Source organism: Anarhichas minor, unplaced genomic scaffold, assembly GCF_050575085.1.
Source record: "Anarhichas minor isolate MPS153535 unplaced genomic scaffold, ASM5057508v1 ptg000058l, whole genome shotgun sequence".
NCBI lineage: Eukaryota > Metazoa > Chordata > Actinopteri > Perciformes > Anarhichadidae > Anarhichas > Anarhichas minor.
In genome coordinates this window covers 4393809-4411564 of record NW_027466504.1, presented here as the reverse complement: position 1 = coordinate 4411564, position 17756 = coordinate 4393809, and the positions used below count along the sequence as shown (strand labels likewise).

The 17756-nt window shown below is 40.8% G+C and overlaps 1 protein-coding gene and 1 long non-coding RNA gene across 2 annotated transcripts in view; one reads left to right on the top strand and one right to left on the bottom strand.

The window, feature by feature from the left end:
- Positions 1-3251: 3251 nt before the first annotated feature.
- LOC142932781 (uncharacterized) lies at positions 3252-9027 on the bottom strand. Its single transcript, XR_012947532.1, has 2 exons — positions 8886-9027; positions 3252-5182 (listed from the first exon to the last, which is right to left on the bottom strand). It is a non-coding gene; the product is annotated as an uncharacterized LOC142932781 (long non-coding RNA).
- Positions 8026-17756, top strand: part of xpo1b (exportin 1 (CRM1 homolog, yeast) b) — a 27229-nt gene continuing 17498 nt past the window's right edge. Inside the window, exons 1-6 of the mRNA XM_076076837.1 lie at positions 8026-8374; positions 9833-9964; positions 10224-10325; positions 14125-14197; positions 16129-16190; positions 17395-17439. Coding sequence (XP_075932952.1) covers positions 9839-9964; positions 10224-10325; positions 14125-14197; positions 16129-16190; positions 17395-17439 — 408 coding nt within the window. The 5' untranslated portion in view covers positions 8026-8374; positions 9833-9838. The remainder of the gene's footprint in view (positions 8375-9832; positions 9965-10223; positions 10326-14124; positions 14198-16128; positions 16191-17394; positions 17440-17756) is intronic.

Sequence of the window (17756 nt, the reverse complement as noted above, 5' to 3'; positions counted from 1 at the left end):
GCCCCAGACCAGGTTACAAGTTGACCATGTGGTTTACGTAATTCATTATAAATATGTTTGTTAATACAGTCATCAACACCGAAGCGCAGTATAGACCCTTTTACAGATTGTAAACGATGATGACGTACGGAAGTACGGCAGTGTGCAAAAGTTTGTCAGGCTAAGCAAGGCCATGAACCACCAAAGCGCGCAAATGCAACCTAAACAAGTTGACTTTCCAGATCAGTGTGCTATAAATGAGTGGGTAGAACACATTAGCGGCCCAATATTTAGCGGCCAGATATATACATTTGTTGGCGAAATTACGAGCTCCAAGTCACCAGATGCTTCCAACTACGTTATCTGTGGTCGTGTACAGAACGTCAAATACCATGACATGGACTCAGAGGTTTGACTTTACTGAGTTTTAAAGTGGGCGCTACAAATAGTCTAGTGGTAGTCAACCAATTAATAGCTTGCAGCCATAGATGCCAGTGTTCCGGATTAACGAGTCGTAGTGACAGCAGCTGTTGAAAACACAAATAAAGTCTCGGTATTCTCCAAAAAGCCTTCAACATTTTAAATACATCTGTTGTTTATTGTCTACACTAACGATTTACATGAGATACTAACATAGACTGTATATAAGAAGTGGACGTAGTCATCGTGATGTCACCCATTGGTTTGTAGACTGCCGTTATGAAGCCTCGAGTTTGACTATTTCGCCGTCGCCATCTTGGAATACGGCCGTCGCTGTGTTGGTTTTTCTGCAACCAATGAACGGAAGTTACCATATTTGGAATGTGGAGGAGTGACGTAGAGACGCTGTGTACGGCTCTGGTAGCGGCAGAGACCTGTCAATCACAGGGTAGCCCGCCCTAAAGCATACTCTGCTTTATGGTCTATTTGACCATAATTTACTAAATGAACATCATGCTGTATTGAAGAATACTTGTAACTAGTGTTTGAGACCATAGACTCATGTTTACAATGTTCACTGAGGTAATAATTCAAGTAAAAAGTAGGGTCATCTTCTCATAGACATATAATCTGAGTTCTTTTTGCAACCGGAGGAGTCGCCCCCTGCTGGTCAGTAGAGAGAATGCAAGTTTTAAGACATTTCCGCATTGTTTTCACTCAGCAGAACCGAAGGTCGTTGCCTGGTTTCTACGAGAAACCACATCGCATTTCTCTACCAGTTAACACGGTCACTCGTTAAACCGAAACACCTGTTGCTCCAAAACAGTCGTCATCCTGTCGGAATTCTGCAGAACTTGAGTCCGCTGTTGGAGTATCGATTCTGACAGCTGAACGTGCAACAACCAGACATTTTGATACTGGTAACAGTTTCATTTCAATGTTTGAGAACTCATCTGGGTGGCTGGGAAAAAGGCCACATCTGTTGCCAACATGCGTATTTTAGATGACGTCGGATGAAAAATAATCTATAAACTGAAATGAAAGGCGTGACAAGGGCATTACACCTGAACTTGAGGCCCCGTCTTCTACAGGGGGCCCGAGTTAAAATCTAGTTTTTTTTAGACTTTTTTGTTTTATTTCTGTTTATATTATGTTAAAAAGGCGCTACAATAATAATAATTAAAATGTTTCTGCATGTTTATGATTGGCTGATATAACAGGACACAAACCTGTTGTAGTTTTTCCTCAAATGTGTATATTGATCTATTGATTGATCTTGAACTATTCCACAGCTCCTTACAAGAGCTACTCTACCCGGGCTTAGCCTAATGCTTTGTAACTCCGGTACCAAAAGCAGTGCACAACATAAGTAATTAATGAATACACATCATTTAAAAAAATGATTGAAAGTAATTTCACAAAATGTATCATCATTTTAAATAAATAAATACATCAGTATTGTTACCCCACTTTCCCCCTCTAGTCATGTGTTGTTACGCAATATTGCATTGTTTACAGTATTACCCCACCACAGAATTTAAAAAATGTGTGCTCAGTCATTTCAAAATAACAAGGTAAAAACATCAAAATTGTTCTTCCCTTGGAGCTACATATTGTATTTGTCCCAGTATACAATCAGCACCCAGTAGGTATTTTATTTTGTTACCCCATGTGTACTAAAAAAATACAGTCATTTCTGGTCTCCATTATAAAGGATTAACATATTTTGTTTTTCGCAATTTTGGGCAGGGCAGTGGTCATATTTAAAGGGACATTCCACCAATTTTACGCATCAAATTCAGTTTACTCATCATAGAGAGTACTTTTCAGCCTGTGGAAACAGTTGTTTAATGTTTTCTGTGGCTCAAAAGGGATCTATCTGAAGTCTAATGAAACATGCGATTGAGTTGAATTATGGGAAGTGTAGGCTCCAGTGTTCAGCACGTAAAAATCAGCATACGTCGGCTTCTGCCGCCTCGATTTTGACCATTCTTTTTAAAAATCTGTCTCTCACAAGTCTCCCAACCTGGCGAGAGTCCAATATTAAATCGATGTAGTGTCCCTCTAACTGGGTGAATACGTAATATTCCCTATTAGATGATTTGGAAGTAATCCAATCTGAAACATGATATGATTTCAGTCAAACCATACTTGGCTGTGGACATTCAGTCAGCATTATGAAGATAAATAAGTCAACAACAGATGAAAAGGCAAGGAGAAACACGTGAGCAGAAAGTTAAACAAGATGGGCAAACACGACATGAACATGAGACGGACGCTCGGGTAGCCAGCACAGCTGCGATGGATGTATTGTAAAATGAACGAATCATCAGTCTGGTGAGATTGTTTCCTGGTGAGCTTGTTTCCTGTAGATTCTTCTGCTTGTTGCCGCCCTTATAATGAGCTGTACCGCAGGTCTCTGGGAGGAGAGCCGACACTCACATTTTCTGTGTTTATTTGCTGCCTCCTTATTTCAAATGCTGTCACCTCACGAAATAAGGTGTGCCAAAGGCGCAAACACTCCAGAGTTCAACTAAGCCATGACACACACACACACACACACATGTTGTGAACATGCCCTGAGGTCATCGGCCAAGTAGGATTAATGCAACCAGTGAGTTTTTGCTTTGAAATATTTGTAGAACTAAAACTACAACCTGGTACATGACATACATTTTCTCTAAAGAAAAGATGTGTGTTCGCATCTGCAGTTCACAAAGAAACACAAAAAAATAAGGCATTTTAGATAGCTATGAAAATAATAAAAGCATATAAGGGAGTTTTAAAAGCAAAACCGCTTTCTCGTTCCATTTAACTATGTGATATGAAATGAAAATACAGTGAAAAAATGGTAGCAGGGAAAGTTTAATATATGAGAAGAGTAAGCAAGTGAAGTTATATGGAAGGATAATCTGTAAGCAAATTATCTCTAAAATGAAAATGTTATTAACAATCTTTTATTTACCTGTAAACGGCACTTTTTGTATTTTGCAGTTTCCGTCTGAGGAGAATTGACTTCCATTCACCTGGAAGTTATAAAGAACCGAAAAAAGGTGAGGGCCCAGAATAAAGTCCCAACTAACTCTCTGTATGGTTGCAAAGCAATGTAATATGTCCATGACGTACACATGTGAAGCTTACTTCAGTGACTAAAGGTCCATCTAGTGGCTGGTGTGCAGAAGTGCACTGCAGCCCCACGAAGTAGCGTTTGTTTCCCAAAATCCTTCTCATTGGACCAGAAAAGTACAAACTCACTAACTCCACTTACACAAAACAATTCAATGTGTTTTGCAAAAAAAAGAAGAAAACATTTTCCAACGCTACACACGACATTTAAGAAATGAAGTTTACATGAGACTTGGATGTGAAGGTAATGATCCTAAAGGAATTTAAAGGATGTGTCCAAGAGTCAGTGTGTGCAGTAAAGATAAACTTAATCCAACTTCACTAATCCTATCCTAACTACTGACCATGTTCCATAAATGGTGGCTTAGAGTTTTAATACAATTTAAACATTTAAAAGCATGTAAACTGACCTACATGTAATTGCAAATGTGTATTTACCTGCATACGTGTTACATTCAAGTCCTATATAAAATCGGTAAATAAGTGGTATATAATACCATCAGATCTCGTAAAAATCATGTCATCTGATTTTGAAAGCTCTGTATCTAAATAATTAGAAGGTCAGTCAGAGAGCGCAGACCTTTGCCAAGGCCAGATGTCATGATGTTAAAGGAGACACATCACGCTCACTTCTAGGTTCACACATGTACTTTGTGTTTCTACAAGAACATGTATGCATGCTTTAATTTTCTTTTTTGTCTGTCTGAAGCGTGTTTTAACAGAATTACGTTACCAGGCTACAGCTTGGGTTCATGTTTACTTCCTGTCAGCTGATGTCATTCACCTAAACTGCAACAAGAAAAACTGGGAAACATTTAGAAAACTGTGAAGTGGTCTATATGTAGAGTATAGTTGTGACATCACAACCGTTTAAAAAACTGATAAATGATACAGCACAGTTTTATCATTTACAGCAATAATTGAAATAATTAATTTTCTCAATGTTTAGTCATACTTTTTTACTATTATTTCTGTTATTATAGCTTTCAATTCTATGATATTAGATATGTATTCTTTTATGGTAATTACGTTGTATAATTTTAAGCTATTTTATTAATTCAGCTTCTATTTTACACTGTTTTACTATTACTGTTATTATAGCTTTTAATTCTAAATTATAACATTTCTATCATTTTGTATTGTCTTACGTGCATTTCCCCAGCAGAGGGCGCTGCAGGACCACATGCTCGTTTAAAGGCGCGGTGTCTGAATACAGGCTGTGCGTTTTTCTCCATGGACTGAGCGTTTCGATACTTTCACTGCATCTCTATATAACACTAAGAGCTGCTTTGTAATTAAAAAGACATGAACATCTCACTTTTTACAATATGGGACATTTTACAACAATTTAAAATGAATGTGTGTCGTGATTGATATATTTTCCTAAAAGTAAAAGACCCTTCCAATAAGTTTCATGAAAATTAGGCCAGTACTTTTTTGCTGTAATCCCTCTGACAAGCAGACAAACAACCCAAAATCATAACCTCTTAACAGAGGGATGATCACCAAGACCAAAAATCCAAATATGTCCCAAAATGTCAGTCCTTGGGCTATTGCTGGGTATCCTCTTCCGCCCTCCATCCTTCCATCCTACTTCCTCCCTCCTTCTTCCTCGTCCTCTCCTTCCTTGCTCCCGCATTCTCGTCCTCTCATCCACCTATCACAAAGGAAACAAAAGGCTTTTTTTCCATTTTCATTTATTCACTTATTTTTAATCTATTGTCTAAATGTGATTGCTATTTTACTCATTCACTTATTCATTATGTTTAAGTTGTCTTATGTCATTCTATTTTGTTAATGTACATTTTATTTCACGCTTTTTGTATTACTATAACTGCTATTATAGCTTTCAATTCTAAAATATACCGTCATTTCCCATCTCCCCAGCAGAGGGCGCTGCAGGATCACATGTCAAGTGCGGTCATTATTGAACGGATTGAGAGGATGGCGCTGTTATCTGTTTATATAACGTCCTGAGTAAAGCATGGACTGGAGTAGCAGGCCTATCAAAAGGCAGAGAATTATTCTCTTGTGTTAACACATATCATATCCTGCAATATCTACGTCATCAAGGACAAGCACGTGGAATCCTTCTGCGGGTTTAAACAGTCCAGGAAACCTCAAACACAACTGACGCGTTCACTTGTTGCTGTCACACTTGTCCATCCTCTGAATGAAAGAGTTTTCTGACAGTTTTCACTTCTCCTTTTATGCTGGGGTCAACACCAGCATGATCCAGGACAACAAACCACAACGTTTTTTTGTTTTGTTGTTTAAGCTCTATTGCCACATGGGAGGTCAGCCCCCTAGTGCGGTGCAATGAGAATATATGTAAATGAGACTACCGTGCCCTGACCAGACAGAACGAGATTTAACCAGCCTGCGCCTGACTCCGGCTCGCTTACCTCCAAACCTCACACATGTGTAACGACAGATTCCAGCCGCGCGCCAAGAGAGGAGCTCGGATGTGTTGAATGGAGAGGGCCCTCGACTCTCTGAGTCTCTGAATGAAATCATGTTAGGTTCTCATAGTGCAACATTTATTTTTAATTATATCTAATGTGAACTTTATGGAGCAAGGCCTACTTTGACAAAGAAAAAAAATACTACTACTCTAAAAATAGAGCTGGTGGTTTTGGGGGGGGGGGGGGGGGGGGGGGGGCTTGCCTTATGAAAAAGACTCCTTTTTAAATTCCATATTGATACAATGGATTGGATAAAAAACATAATGCAAGACAGGTTTATTTGTTTGCATATGTGATATCACAGTCGAGATCACAAGTGTGGACAAATTGTAGGAGGACAACACATGTAAATAATAAACCGCGACAGTTTATAACCACGGGACACAGCGTCACACACACACCTACACACGTCTGATCTCAGATGTCTTAGAAGTTGAAATCCAGACACTGACTGAGTCCGAAAACCGGATGGCGTTCACGAATAGACACACAGATAATAAGGCTTTGAAATCTTGTTTGTTAATAACAACAAGGGCTCGGATCTAGGCTAAGTGTCTGGAGTGACTGATCCAAGGACACTTGACGGGCCCAACAGTGCATAGATAGGTGAGATAACAGATTACCGTCATTTCAGGTCGGACATTGAACTTTTTTTTTCTTGATATACAATAAATAAAAATTAAGATTGTAGGTGATGTTTGTCTACTGTGATGATGGCCGTTCACTTGTCATGTAATGCATATTATGGATGTGCATTGTGGGCACGACGTGATGATGCACTTTGTCACAGTGATAAATGTGCAACTGTGAAACAACACAACAAAGCTGATAACGGGGGTTTAGTCGCGATCGCACACTTCCACAAACCGATGCATCTAAAGCACCGAAAGGGCAAAAATACATTTGGTTTTTTCCCCAATTCCAACGTGCACTTTCACAAACACTGAAACGAGGTGACTTAGCACAAACTGCAAATCAGCACCGAGGCTACTTTTATCAGCATTAGATGATGTGTACATGTTTCTGTAGGTTTAGCAGAGACATGAAAGGCACGAGAGGGAGATAGTGTTGCTGGGTAAAGACTCTAACGCCCTTCGGAAAGAAAAAAAGCCTCCCCTGAATGACTTTACAGGCTTGTGTACTGTCTCCACTACACACCAAATCCAGTATTTTTCCATCAAGTAGCGCGCTGGACCACGTGACCATAAAGGAGGAAAAAAAAAAAAAAAGAGAAAAGAAACGCTGTCATGTTTGCATCCTCAATTGACAGCGGTGCACGCCGTGTATGGTTCTCAATCAGCGACATTCAACACTACATTTCTCTGTCTTCTGCTGCTTAATGACAACGTTTATTTATCGAGTCCGCCGCTCCACTTTCGTATTGTTGCCCATTCGGGGGAAACAAACGTCTCCAGGTCGCTGTTCTAACCCCGTGCGTTTCGTGATCGCGTAACCACTCCCACTCGTGGCTGGTGGAAAATTACCAGCTTACAAGCAACAGGCAAATGAATGGTACTTGCGGGTTTTGTCACATCGTTCAACCAAACAGTGTACCTGTACGAGGCAGGCACTTTCCTCTCGGGACATATATTGCGTTTAAAAGTGGCAGAGCCTTCACAGAGAGTCTTAAGTGGATTAAAAATCATTAAATGGCAATAATGTTTACACGCACGTGCGGTATTGTTGTGCGGCGTTTATATGAATGGAGGTAATATTTAACTTGACCCCTCGGTAGTAGCGATAAACAGTGTCCGCTTATTTATTCCCTATTCTCATAAACGGAGTCATGTAGAAGTCCATTCTGCATGGGAGTCTGCCCTCTTTTTCTCTTCGGGCGGAGTAGTCGCGTGGGCGCTTAAGCGAATTGAAATAAACTGACAGGTCCGTCACGCAATGGAACTCCGACAATGAAGTCTCGGCCGAAGCCGCGGCCAATCACGGCGCGATGTGGGCGTCAACCCAGTCCAAACTTTACGCGGCGCCATCGGCTGAAAACTAAACCGAGATGGAATCTCCCAGTCTGAACCGGTTTCAACCGGTTGCGAGTTAGTTGCTTGGGAGAGGATAGGAGGCGCAGGCACACAACCGCTACACCGCCCCGTTGGAAAATTGTTAAGAGTAACGAATTAATTAGTGAATCAAGGTTTACTTTGTTTCGTAAAATGTTTCGGAGTAACATATTGCTGGGTTTGCCGTGATAGTAGTTTTGGAAGCCACACCAGTGGTCCTTACCAGTCAGACATCACCCACTGCTGGAGCTGGGGATAGTCAACGCTGCAGAAATAGGAAATCTTGTCTAATCAACAGTGATACTGAAGTACTCACTAGACCTTGTAGCTTCTCTGGCAAACACCACTCTTTTCAGTCAGAGCCTCGGACTTTAGGTAGGTAACTGGGGTGAAGTGAAAACCTGCCATGCCGTGATTAACGTTTCTTGGCTTTAACTGTACAACGAATAAAATGCATTTTGGTTTTGGTATTAAGTTGTGCTGTATTATAGTTTACGTAGCCCGTCATAATGCGCCTAGAAGAGACATGCTAATTCAGAATGCAATAGCATCAGTGGGGACAGCCAATAGCCACCGACTGCCCGCTAGCTAGCATTCAACGTTACCACTTTAGGAGGATTAGCTAACGTTGGCTGTCATAGAAAGTGCTGCAACTTAACTAAAAGCACAACTGACCGAGGTGGTCTCGTAACGTTACGTGAGACACCACAGATAAATAAATTCAAATTAAATCCGTGCCTCTCCCACCACAGCAGCATCCCTCGCGTGTCTATGATGTCAAGTTGATGCTGCTAGGTGAGGGCACTTGGTGGTAGCCAACGTCAACTTCAGCCTCTACGTAATGTAACTATTAAAAGCGTCTGAAAACGGAGCTAATGGGACAAACCGTTGCCAGTCCTCCTGGAGTGTAGCCACAACACGAACTGCCAACCTCCCTGAACAGTGTTGTTAAATGTCACCGAGTAACGTAAATGTATGGGCGACCTCCGTCTCTGGCATCCTCGGTGGGAGTGGTTGTAGGACCACATGTGAACTGTTTGTGCGACACACTGCTAACAGCTAGCTGTAAATGCTAGCACTTGGTGTGGAGTGTGCTAGTGCCGCGTGCACGTTGTTTACGTTGGCTACGTTATGGGTAATACTAGTCATTGTGAACATTGTAGTGAGCTGCTGCGTTATTTATTATTATTTTGGATCACATGATCTGCTGCTTGTGTTGCGGTTGGTGTTTGGAGGAGTGAACTCTTACAGATGTAAACAACGTGACGTCGCCCAGTATATCCGGCACGTGGCTCGGTTAACCTTCTTAATATGGTCGTAGAAAGGAGTGCTTGATTAGTAGAGGCACAGTTGAAACACTGCGCATTAACTGCCGGTTAATCTAGAAGTTTCAATCTGTTGTTAAACTGTTTGTTAAACCATCGAGGAAATCTCTTTGACTTTTAAGAAAGGTGCACTCAGTCCTTTATAAATCAATATTAACCCATTTTTGGCAAAATAGTGTGTTACCAGTTTACTAAAACCCCTCCCATCACCAATGAAATAACATTTCCCTGTTGTTTTCATTCTTATGGTAACAGTTTATTTCCATATTGCAGTTTTCGAAGAACGGACAACGCTTGTCTCCCCTTTGCATACTATTAGAGCAGTGACAGTCTTGTGACACAATGAGCTTTACTTCTTAACAGGACTCCTGCTGGTGGGTCTGGAGGATGTTTGTTTAGTAGTCAGTCAGCTGTTTGGAATTGTTTCTAAACGCACAGTTCACATGACTTTGCCTGTTGAATGTGTTCTGTGCACTCATGACCCCTCCCTCCACTGTCCTTGTTGCAGAGCTCTATGCCAGCAATTATGACAATGTTAGCAGACCATGCAGCACAGCAGCTGCTGGACTTCAACCAGAAACTGGATATCAACCTGCTGGATAATGTGGTGAACTGTCTATATCATGGGGTGGGACCACAGGTACGTTGTGAAGCATTTACAACTGCTTTATAATCCATCTAATACAAAATCTGTTGGTTTGTCTCAAATGTATAATTATGCGGCGGCTTTTTAATGTTCTCTTTAACACACACCTGAATTAAAACGCACTATGTTAATTATTCCTCTGCTGTTCTATTCACATGATGGCTGCAGCGCAGACGTGTCTAGAAATTGCTGTTGCCCATTTGCAATTGTCTCGGTGTTGCATCTAAAGTGTCGCTCAAATTTTGTATTGCAGCAAAGGATGGCACAGGAAGTGTTGACGCACTTAAAAGAGCACCCGGACGCCTGGACGAGAGTGGACACCATCCTCGAGTTCTCCCAGAACATGAACACCAAAGTAAGCACGCCGCGGTTCAGAAAACACTGGTGGACAGACACTTGCCTGTGCTTTGAGGAAGTGTAGTCTATCAAAAATACAAAATCGTTAAATTCAAAAAAATACAACAAAAACATTAAAACACTAGGTCACAGTGGTTTGCTGACAGCATGCTTTAAATGATATAAAATCAGCTTTTTAAAGCAGTTTTATGCGCTGTGAGTGCATATTGTTAGGAGCACATGGCCCCAGCAGAGGTCGAATAAGTATTCCTGGCTGTGTTGGCACTGTGCCCGAGCTCTTGAGCCATGCAGGACCTCTGTCCCTCTGATTAAAGGAATGCTGTTCTGAACCTTCCAGATGATCAATTGACTTTGCCCATCAGCTCCTGGTGATAATATAATACAGTACAAAATAAGCCTTTTAAAGCCTTTTAACATTCTGCCCAGTTGGGCCTGAATGGGAATGAGCCCCGTCTTTCTCAATCATTGTATAATATGGTGCAGGAGTAATGCCTGTCATGTCTGTAATTCGCTGCAACATCTTGGAATGCAAAATGCAAATTTTTGATTATTAATCGAGAAACGTTGCAAAATAAACATACATGCGTGCATTCAAGCATACTTCTGTATAACTTGCATGCTTTATGGCACATGGATTAGATGAGACTAAAAGGGCTGTAGCTTACAAATGTTAACGTCAAGAAGAAAATGAGCTGCCCCAGTCCCCTAACTAGTTAGATGTATGAGCACATCTGCATGGCCAGGGGTCAGCTGTATGTGCAGGTTGTTACTGTAACTCCTGAGGTCTGGTTCGTCAGGTAAACGTAGAAAAGTTAAGAAACATCTGCAGGCAATAACGTTTAGTTTGAGTGAACTCTTACTTCCAGCACGCCATCAAGCTCAACGACACCCTTAACCCTTAAGAGTAAAGGGTGTTGCCGTACAAACGCATCATGATCTCTGGTCAGCAATGGCCATCCCAATACATAGTATATCAAATGCAGTATGCCAAAAAAAAATACTAGGATGTCCAACTGCATCCGGCCGCATTTTGCAGTAGGCAAACCAGCTATTCTTCCAATCTTCTGCACAGTGGTTTTATGAGCAAGAGGGTCAAAGTTCAAGGTCCCAATTGAGTGCATACTGCGTGCAACAGTACGCACTTTGTAAGGGCGGCTGCAGTTGCGTACTGAAAGTAAAAAGTATACGATTTAGAACGCAGTGCATGTGTCTTGATTTTTCAAATGAATAACCGCGTCAGATCGATCAACACCTCTCGCTCCCCTCATCTGTTATTTGAAGATCTTAGATCCATGTTGTTCCTCACAATATGTCCACAGATAAGTGCACACTCATCCCCCTTCTGTGCACTGATACAGCTGATTAAGCAAACTGCCTGTGAATAGTGAACCCAGTGATTCACTTTCCAGACACATTCAGGGATTCACAATTGTATTTACAAAAAATGTGGCTATTCTTTTTAAAACAATCAAGCCTAATCCATAAATGTAATGTCCATAATGGGAAATGAATCCATGTACCGAGTATGAAGTGAAGTGCAATGTGTCCACGGCTTCCTCAAAGTACACATCTTGACATTTGCTTTTTTTTTTGTTTCATTTTTTGCTTGCCTGTAAGAGTGCTTTTAACACTGACATTCATTACTAATGTCTTAAGTTGAGTCCTAGTTTTAAATTTGTGATTTGCCAAGAAAATGGGCATTAGAGGAAAAGAGGAAACAAACGGTAAACACCTCTTTAATTCTGCATTTATAAAAAAATAAAAAAGTGCATCATTTCGAAGCACATTTGAACATTTGGCTTTTCTTAGCAACTGCAGTACTAGTTACAATATTTGCAAAAACAACATTTTTTTACTGAATTCCAGCTGTGACTATTTGATATTAATCCCAATGTTCCATTATGTTTATGGCTTGTAATAGGAAGAAAAGGGGTGTGTCATCCTGTGCGTCATGACACAGCTAGGCTTTGACGGCAGGCCTCCACAAGGTCTACCCTTTTTTGAATTCCCTTTGACTGAATTCTGTTCATCTATTGCATCTGTTTCATTGGACAGAGGGAGGGTGCAGGCTGCAGTCAGTAGAGAGACACACACACATCGGTCGACGGCTTAATTTCACCTGTAGGGATCATGGCACCCTTCTCTCCTCTTTACGGTGCATCCTCTTCCTCTTCAACCCCTCTGTTCAGCCGAGACCCTTTTGACTTAACGAGCATTCGCCCGGCGGAAAAAAAAAAAGTCGCAAAGCATTCGGTGCAGTTCGTTGCTGATAATTTGCCCCGTCCTGCATCTTGTGGTGGTTTTGTGCTAAGTGTGGCAGTTAAAGGTGAAACTACGGTCACTGGTGCACAGTCGCTGCGCCTGTGATGAGATTTCACCTCTAATCTTCCGGCATCCATCGTCCCGCTTTAATAACACCCTGTTTTACATGCCATTTATTCTTTGCTTTTATTTTGGAATTATTGTAACTCTGGAAATGATGATCCCTACAGTTGAAACAGTCAGTTGAAGTAAAAAAAAAACTAACTTGTAAATAAAATGTTTTTTTTGTTTTTTTCCCCCATCATGCTTCACTATTAAGCAGAAATTAATACAGGGCATAACCTGTGGTTGGTCTTGCTGTTCCTTTATGACACACCAGTTAAAGGGATCTGATTGAGGCTTGCCTTAGACTTTATCCATAATCTATACTTTAGTTGATTGACTCACTCGCGTAGTCTAGGGTTGGGTATCGATGACATTTTCTTGGTTTGGATTCTGCTCGTCAATTCTAAAGTGTTCGTTTGTGGCATCTGATAAATATAAGTAACCGAATAGTGAACGCAAAAAAAAAAACGCCTTTATTTAGGCTACAATTAAAAATCATTTGTCATAAACGACAGGGTATTTTGTTAAAAAATATATTTTTAGGAAGAGAAAATGAGATGAACATTTCCATAATATTATCCCGGTTTTATTTGTTGAATTTATAAAACACCTTTATTTAAACTACAATAAAAAGTAAGTAGTCATAAATGATGAGGTATTTTGTAAAAAATATAAAAAGAAGCTTGATTGATTAATATTTATGTAATATTATCTCTGTTTTATACTTGGATTTTGGTTTTAGAGTTACTACAAACGTTGAACATTTTTAAGTCGGTGTTCAGACCAAAAACCCTCCTGCGTGTATAATAAAAAAAAGAAGAAGCATGGCGAGGGTTGGGTGCGCGTTGCTACAGTGAGACAATAAAATACAATCCAGGAGGTCTAGTTTGAGGAATACCTCCATGAGTTTAAAGGCTTATCAGACTGCGCTTTATAATATTACAAGTGAGGATTGCAGCGCTCTTCAATCATTTTTGTTTTTCGTCGCAACCATCTTTAAAAACTGGGCATTCGCATTGAAATCTAATCTACAAGAAATGTGCGCTTCAAAAACCAATTGTTGATTCCCATTGTCTGTATCCTCGCTAACAGAGCCCGTAACACAGACCCCGTCATGTCTCCCCTCGGAGCAGTCAGAGCCAAAGCTGGTTAAAGCATTGTTGCCTTTTTCTGCTGTCTTTTGCTGTCTGGTGTGATGCTGGGAGAAACAGCAGGACTTCTGCAGTGTTCCAGCTTAATGCTGCTTGTAGACATTAAAAAAAAAAAAAACTACAAGGGAAAATCTGCATGAAAGATGTGGTTCAGCCCAGTTCAATTTAGAGTGCAAGTTATTACAGGCTGGTCCACTTCATACTGTTATAATGTAGTAGTAATAATGTCTTGTCATAATGGCGTCGTCCTAATGCTTCTCCTCTCCTGGCATGTTCCAGTACTATGCTCTTCAGATTCTGGAAACGGTTATCAAAACAAGATGGAAGATTCTCCCAAGGAATCAGTGTGAAGGTAAAAAAAACTACTTCTGTGGTACAATTCATAAAATATCTTTTAACTCTGTCAGCGCCCGGTGCCTTTTGCGCTGCAGTGACGTGCGGTTGCCAAGTCGAGGAGTGTTCCCCCGCTAAGCATGCCGGTTTGTTTTCTGCTCGACTGGCCTGCTCTGGCAGCGGAGAGCCGGGTTTGATTCTGCACCGTAGCGGTTTCTTTAGAGAGGAAACGACAAAAAGAAAAGAGCAACACGTAGCACTGGTTTTTAAAGCTTTGTGAGATCTGATGGGGCATCTTTAAAGTATTTGAAGATATTACTGTGCTGTCTTACGTTGCTTCTAATATGTTAAATCATTTTTGTATCTTTGAAATGACTCTGATTGCATATGTCTTTGTTTGTAGGAAGTTAAGACATTCCCGGTGTTTTTTTGTTTTTTTTTATCGGCACATTCATCTTATTGTCCCTGTAAGAGAGAGCGTGAACGGTCATGGATTAGTCTCTGACACAGCGTCTTTATGGGAACTACTGCTAGGAGTTGCCATTGTTAGGAATTTTCTAATCTTACACATAGTGGCTTCTAATCTAAAGTCTTGGGAAACATTCCAGATTTTCATTCATAATTATCATGAACGGGAAGTTGTTTACCAGATAAGTTCTACTTTTAGAGATGTTCAGACTTTAAAGGCAGGGTTGGTAATCTTTAGGTTCTAGCAAGAGTACGCTAGATTAAAAGAAAATTATGAAACCGAAAAAACCCAGCCCAGTGTTGCCAACTCTTTTTCAATGAAAGTAGCTAGCAGCACTAGCTCCAAAAGTTGCTAATTCTGTCACGAAAGTCTGAGAAACACTGACAACCCGTCTCTTTAAGGCCTCCCTCCAAAGCCACGCCCCCAAAACGATCATCATGAACGTAAACGAAGAAACATGGCTATTGCTAGCACTTACAGCCGTCAAGCTAGCAGTTTGTAGAAGACTCCGGTGATGAGCAATGAGAGCACAGGCAGAATACGGTATATTAACACAAAGGTATTCCGTCCAATCGTTACATTCGGGCCGAATGAAATGATTGGACGGGCTTATTTCAGTGGTGGGACAGCCACAGATACCAGTGGTATCGTGTCTTTTCTATTTGTCCGAGCTTTTGACTCGTTGACTGCTATCAGGATGAGAATTTTAACGTTAAAATGTGAAGATGACCTCCCCTGCCTCTAATTGTTGCCTTTTTAAGTCATCAGTTCTCTGTTTTCTTAGTTTTCACAACAAAACATATTGTCCTTTGTTACAAACTACTGCTTGAGATATCTTAAAAAAATACTGAAAACAGAGTGGGATGAAAATTTGGTTTGGAGCAAAAAGCAATGATTATGCAATTAATTGAATAGCCATGTGTAAATCAGTTGATTCTGCCTCCCTCCATTCTTCTATAATTTTGCTCAAAATTCACTTTTTTTCTATTGACCTAAGACTTCCCTACTTCTGACCGTAGATGCCTGAATTTTGTTCAAGTGGCAAACCCAGTGCAGGGGCGACCGGCAAGTATGTCTTTTCCCCCCCTTGTGTCAGAGTATTGCCTTGTTCTCGGCTCCGCCCACCACACCCCAGCACACCATTTTTTAGAAACACAGACACAGTCTAGTAAGAAATGCGAGGGAGATGAAAACTTCTTCTCTTTTTTTTTTTTTTTTTTTTTTTGAAGATGCTCTGCTCACGTTGACAATCTTGACTGTCTATAAGATACCTGGGGAAACGTTTAACTTCCACTGAACTGACCAAAGTGTTTGCCCCGTAGAAGTTCAGAGGCAGTTGCAGCCCAAATCCTTTTGTGTTTACCAAGAATGTGAATTGTGGGGGGGGCACACTTGTAAGATTGTCCAGATTCATGTCGAGATGTGCAACACTTGTTATGCATGCTCACAGTGTCCTCCTGATATCTCTGTGTGTTCGCCAGGTATAAAAAAGTATGTTGTCGGTCTCATTATCAAGACTTCATCCGATGCATCAAATGTGGAGGTGAGTGAATTCAAATTACATCACTTTTGGGGTAATTGTACGGGTTCTACTTAATAAATACTGCCAATAAATAAAATAGAATGACCTATTATTCTGATTAAATCTTCGGTTGATATCTAGGTTTTCTCCCCAAACAATCTAAAATGTCTGTACTGTGACCCTCGATAGTAATTAAGAAGAATAGGACAAACTCGTTGTCAAGGTTACACTTATCTGCGCTGAAGCTTAACTTGCCACATCAGCTATGGTCCTTCTGTTGGCATTTGACATTGACGGCCATATTAACAAATCCGAGTGGATCTCATTCTGTTTCGTGTCGGTGTGACATCACAGCAGCCATGAGTAATGCTGGTAACCATGGCGCCGGGTCGTCCAGACCAAAGATGGTGAACCGGGGAACCGTTGCGGCCGTGTTCCACCTGCACCGACAGCAATTTAGTCTTCCAGAGATCGCAGCGCTTGGCTATCTGCACTAAACACACACACACGCTAAACTGTTGGGAGTCAGCTGCAGTAAAAAGCCAAACGTGTGTCACTTAGGTTGGCTCTCACTCTGCTGTTTAACCCAACTGTAGGATCACGACACAGGTTGTTTGTGTGTGGAGTTGCCACGCCTTACTCAAGTTATAGCTGAATCTGTGTCTTTCCCTTTAGTACCTAATATTAGCAGAACTGTTACTGAACACGAGCACAGAGACTGAAATATGTGTTGACATGTCAAAAAAGGAAAAGTGAAAAGGAAACTTTGCAAACGAAGCGGTTAGTGGAGACAAACATGTTTGCTTGTAACCAGAGCTCAGCTGTGGATCAGGGTCTGCTCTGATGAATGGAAGAAATAGAAATGACTATCTCTCACTGCTACCACCACTTGGCTTTTGGTATTCAATGATGCTGAGTAAGCACAACACATAAAACCCAATCGGTCCCAGGTTATCTATTATTGAACCAACCAAGTTGACCAGGCTGTCTCTAAATGGTCTGTTATCCTAAACGGCACATCATTTGCTGCAGTGTAATAGACTATTATGTTGTATTATATTATTATTACTCCCTAATGACAAAGCGTAACATTATGGATCTACTTTCTAGCGACACCACCCGTAACTGTTTGTGACCTCTAACCCTTGGTTTTGTTAAATTAAATTACATTTTTAACGCAAACTGTATGACTAACATTCACTTCTGTATCCGTTTGTACTCTCAGAAAGAAAAGGTGTACATCGGGAAGTTGAACATGATCCTTGTTCAGGTAAGCCTTCAAACCTCACGACAATAACCTTCAGAACTACTTTTACAATCACATATCAGCTGTTTTTATAGCTTAGGTCCTCTTTTGCTGCTAAAATGCAAACAAGATACCAAAATCACATTCATCCGCATTTACAAAAAAGAAAGAATCAGTATCGCCTATATCACCATTAATGTAATCCATCATGGGAGCCCCAGCTGTTAGAACCGCCTTGTTGTGCTCCCGTTAAGACACTACAACGGTTTCCCAGACCCACAGTGTTGCATGTGAGCAAATCGACGAGCGGCACAAATGACGGTTTCGATGAAGTTATCCAC